The sequence below is a fragment of the Oryza glaberrima genome, chromosome 2 (assembly GCF_000147395.1).
Source record: "Oryza glaberrima chromosome 2, OglaRS2, whole genome shotgun sequence".
NCBI lineage: Eukaryota > Viridiplantae > Streptophyta > Magnoliopsida > Poales > Poaceae > Oryza > Oryza glaberrima.
The window spans coordinates 18,031,674-18,037,070 of record NC_068327.1 but is presented as its reverse complement, the minus strand read 5'-3'; the positions used below and the strand labels follow the sequence as shown (position 1 = coordinate 18,037,070).

Sequence of the window (5,397 nt, the reverse complement as noted above, 5' to 3'; positions counted from 1 at the left end):
CTATAGTAGATTTATGGAGCAACTTGGCATGTTAATTACACGTCAAAACCGTGCACTAGATGATGATGAGTAGCCGTTGTGCATTTTATTTTGATATATTCTAGGGACAATAATGCGTGCATCCCATGGATTTTTTTGAAGTAGTTCGAGCTGGAACTAACGAATATGAAATAATCTCCGTTGGGGGCAAATGAATAATACTACCTCGATTAAATATCTTGTTTAACTTATGATGTGTTTCATTTGCACCCTGCACCTTTGGGCCGTCGCTTATAAAGTTATAATTAAGAGTTTAATCCATTCTACGTTTGTCATTGCAAAGCACATGTCCTACGATATATCACTGATAAAGCTCAATTCTATAATATACTATTTTGTCATTGTGTGGTTAGTCAATCATTAATCAAACTCCGTTTAAAGAGAAAATGACAATTTTACGAAGGGTAAAAATGAGATTCTGCACAACGCCGTGACTTGTGAAATAATTTTGGATGATAAAATAAACAAGCAATTGTATTTTTCGCGAATGAGAAAAAAATATCCCAATAAATGAAATCCATACGTAAACATGGTACTCTAAGAGAACTGATAATTTTCTACCTTAACAGAGTTGACTAGCAGTTAATAACTAACAGTGGTGGCATATATGAAAGAAAACGAATTGCTTGATAGTATATCATAGAATTCTGCTTCATCAATGGCACATCCTATAATTCATACTTTATCGATGGCATATAGTGGATTAAATCATTAATTAAACTAAACAAGTAATAGGCCTTAAATAGCTGAACTGTACAATATATTAAACATTTCAATATTCTCTTTATGTTCTTACTAGTGTACGGCAAAATAACTGGTTTAATTACCGCACCGGATATATTAACCCGGTAGAACTGAAAAAATAAAATATGACACATGAATTGAAAATAATTCATGGCAATAACCTATTTTTATTTTCATGTGAGTTTTCTACCCTCATACTGTAGACTTTGATCAAATATTTTGTCAAACACTACAATTTTGTTTTGAATAGATACATTATGCCAAAAAAAATTCAGATTTTAAATTAAAGTGCTTTCATAAAATGTTGGTAGTATATATACGATTAATATTAAAATATTCTATGAAAATTTAATGACCAAAGTTTATTTCTCAAAATTAAAATAAAAACAAAAGGAAGGTGGTGGTTATGATATCGAGCTAGCTAGCTAGGGGACAAACGTATTGCAGATTTGCAATGAAAAAGCATATAAATTATAGTAAAAGAACCATTATATTCAAATATTTCCATATTATCAAATAGAAGACTGGCATGTATAACTAATCAGTCGTGCATCACATATATAGTATCCCAAAACGCACTCCAATGATAAGATAGAATCATAGTTGACTAACCCCTACACGATGAATGATTGTTTAAATAATGCCCCGTTTACTTGCAACAAACAGTTGACTACTTTGTCACTCCATTCTTTTACACAATTTGTGCTTATCCATTTACTGGAGATGTCTGTTCACAATTATTGCCAGCTAGGATATGAGAGTGTACTTGCATTGTCTGTTTTTTTCTAAGGAAGAGTGACATAGTTATTGCAACCTAGATCATATTCCTTAGATCATATTCCTTTCTGTTTATTCGTTCTATTATTACTGTGGATTATTTATTTCACGTTTTTTAAAACAAAATATTTTTACTATATTAATTATACCACTTATTCTAAACCATATAATAACACAACAGTCTTCACTATTATATACCCTTATTATAATAATCCAATAAAACAACATCATCTTTCCCCTCTTGCATACACTCTTATGTAATGAAATAATGAAAGAGCCTCATCCTCATACATATTTAACACAATACAAACATAGACACATATATACATATGTGCATTTATAACTTATCCATATAAATGCACACATGTGTGCATACTCATTCCTGTAAACGTACACACGCATACTTTACTCCTATATAAACCTATCTAAAAGGCTTGATCACCATATCCTTATCAGCAGAGACTAACCCACGGAGCCATAAATACAACAAAATTGAAACCGATTAATTTCTAGATAAGATTGACCTGATTTCTTTCAAGTCCAATCAACCCCCAGTTAACAGATGGTACTTAACTATTCGATATCCCTCCTCCTGCATGCATCACGCATATGGATGATCGATGGCAACGTCGATCGTTGTGTAGCGTTTGGACCCGTCGACCGGGTTGGCGACGCCCCCGGTCATCCCCGGCCGCATACACCGTCCTCTCCTCTCCGGCTCTCCGTATCCACGACACGCCGCCCCGCCCCGCTGACGCACGCCCCCGGCCTTATGCTAGCTAGCTAGTAGTACAATATAGTATATGGCAATCCGCCATGCAAACACATATACGTCGGCAAGCTAGAGCCTGTAGCTAAGCTACTCCCTCTGCTCCATCCGTATTAGTTACTAATTTATATGGTACTTTAAGTTTATCAAATAGAATTTAATTAAGTTTGCAGAAAATATAACATAACTTCTAAGAAAAATAAATTCACTATAAAACATATTTAGTTATGGATTTAGTGGATTAAATCTATGTTTGTAGATGTTGTCATGTTTTTTTATAAGAGGTGTTCTGTGATATTCTCTGGTAGAAGTGTACTGTTTATTTCTTCTTAATATAGATGTCATGTATATTTACGGGGGAATATCCAATGAAAACCATCAAATAAGTAAAACCCGTGAAAACCATATCTAAAAGTTTTGTAAATTCATGAAAAAATTACTAGAGGTAGGTATAGGCATGAAATACATTCATACCAGATCTCAAGTCCAAACTTAACTTCATTTAAGAGAAAAAAAAGACAAATTTCGTATGAATAGTGTTATGTTATTATTCACCTCAAATTTGTTTTTTTTTTTTGTTTTTCCCAAATGAAGTTGAGTTTGGACTTAAGATTTGGTATGAATGTACTTTATGTGTATACCTATCTCTTATAATTTTTTCATGAATTTAAAAACTTTTAGATATGGTTTCACAGGCTTTCACTTATTTGATGGTTTTCACCGGATATATCCCCATATATTTATACTATCATATCAACTACTGATATAAACGTAGTAGAATATTTTCTTTCATTGGTACTACAACTTAGAAAATAACTACCAAAACTATTTCTAAGACCATAATACTGGTATAATATATAGTAATACAAGTAGAGTACTTATTATATCTTAAAGAAGTTTAATTTTAAAAAATAAAAATACAGTGTCTAACTACCTAGCTGTTGTATGCTCACGAGTATATACATGGATCCATTTAGCAGAGCTACAGCTCTTAAAAATAACTTCAAGAGCATACTTAGAGTAGAATTTGTGAAGCGCGCCAAACCCTTGCTTCACCTAGCTCTCTAGTTTATTTTACTGAGATCAGTAAAGCCCGATCCACTTCTCTCCTTCTTTATATGGATTTAAAACTGTTTGGTTATGCCACGGCTCTAGAAAAGGTGGATCTGAACCTAGATCCGGCCATATTATATAGGAGTACGTAGCTAGTACTAGCGTATACGTCCTTGCCGCTTAGCTCAAAGTCGTCGCCCTCCTCCCTCTATTTATTCGCCCCACCCCTCGCTCGAGCTCGCTCGCACCTTTGCCAACCCCCATCCTCGATCCAGAGACGCACGAGCCAACCTTGCTCTCAACCGTTAATTTCCTCTCTCCACGACTCGACGCCGCACGACAAACCAGCGGAGGCGCTCGCGTGCTCGCCTTCTCCTCGCCCTCCATTTGAACAACCCCTTCAATTAACTCCTCCTCGATCGCTAGCTCTCTCTCTCTCGTTGCCTCCTCGATCTCCTTGAATCGATCAGCGGCAACCAGCCTGATCGTTGTTTGCTAGTTAGTTAATTTCCGTCGCCGATGCCGACGACGCCTCGTCGCAAGGAGCCATGAACCGCTGCACCGACGTCGAGATCAGGAACGCGCTGCGCCTCCTCGCGCCCAAGCCCACCGAGGACATGTCCCGCCTCCACCAGGCCTACGACCGCGGCTAGCTTAGCGAGTAGCTGCTACTAGCGTTCATAATCATTCTGTGTTCCATCGCTCGAGTTCTTGAACACGAAGAGGAGCTTAGTAGTTTGTGTCAGCTGTTAGTTTAATTTGTGCATAGTTCGCTGCGCGCGGCGACGACGACGATGAAGGAAGGAGGAGGAGGAGGAGGGGAGAGGAGGAACATCCTGGCCAAGACGATCGACAGGTGCCGGTCGTCGCTGGGGCACCGGACAACGAGGCGCCCCGCCTCCGCCGCCGCCGGCGGCGGCTACGGCGGCGCGGCCGTGCCGGCGGGGTTCTTCGCGGTGCTGGTGGGGCCGGAGAAGGAGCGGTTCGCGGTGCGGGCGCGGTGCGCCAACCACCCGCTGTTCCGGGCGCTGCTGGACCAGGCGGAGACGGAGTACGGGTTCGCCGGGTGCGAGGGCCCCCTCGAGCTCCCCTGCGACGTCGACGCCTTCATGGACGTCATGTGGGAGATGGAGCAGACCGACCCCGCCGCGTCCCCGCGCTGCGGCGCGCGCTTCGGGGGTCCCGCCGCCGCCGGCAGCGGCAGGGGCTACGGGGGCCACGGCCACCACCACCAACACCAGGGGTACCAGATGATGAGCACCCCGGCGAGGCTCCTCGTCGCCGGCCGCTCGTGATCGATGTCTCGGCATCTCTCGCGACGCCGGCCATCGCCGGCGATCTCGTCGTGCCCGTCCTTAGTTAATCAATTTGCTGTCTGCTTGTAAGTACTATAGTAGGCACGTGTTGGGCGCATGCAGAGAGAGGTTTGTTCACCTGCTTGCTTGCTTTGCTATGCTATGACTGTGATAGGGTAGGGGTGTTCAAGTTCAACTGTTCATGTCAACGTTTGTTTCCATGTCGCGTTCGATGTATCTCTGTAATCGTAGTTTTGTATGTGTGAGTGATCTCATGCGTGTTCAACCAACCCCTAAGTCGATAAAAGATCGATGCATGTACATGCATGGTGTTTTGTTCAGTGTTAACTGTGAATCACTATGAATAAAAAGACTATAGTGAATCTCAGTTCTGAATTTCAACTAGTTTTACTCTATCTTTTGTGGTGATGTGCGCCCTTTTGCATCTGATTTCAAGCAAGCTGCCAAAAAAAAAAACTATTTAGAAGCTAGCTCTTCATTTGATGAATGCGTGCATCGGTTTTTTCTTCTTGGATCTCAAGGTCAACCGTTTGGTGAGCCTCCCCGGAGTCTGAACTCGACAACTCAGCCTCGACCAGGAGAGACTACGCAAAATGAAAGGCTTTTCTTGAGCTAGCCGTCTCCTACTCTGCTTCGAGAGCCAATAGCAAAAAAAATAATACTACCAATATGAACAAGTCAATATCACACGAAAGTCTA

The 5,397-nt window shown here is 41.1% G+C and overlaps 1 protein-coding gene across 1 annotated transcript; it reads left to right on the top strand.

Moving 5' to 3' along the window:
* Positions 1–3,624: 3,624 nt before the first annotated feature.
* Positions 3,625–5,079, top strand: LOC127762030 (uncharacterized). The gene has a single exon (XM_052286375.1). It carries the CDS (start codon positions 4,177–4,179, stop codon positions 4,675–4,677), a length of 501 nt encoding a protein of 166 aa, XP_052142335.1. The 5' UTR covers positions 3,625–4,176; the 3' UTR covers positions 4,678–5,079.
* Positions 5,080–5,397: the final 318 nt, after the last annotated feature.

What these genes read in the sequence shown, in the direction of transcription:
- LOC127762030 (XM_052286375.1), top strand. Translation starts at nt 4,177, where the DNA reads ATGAAGGAAGGAGGAGGAGGAGGAGGGGAGAGGAGGAACATCCTGGCC.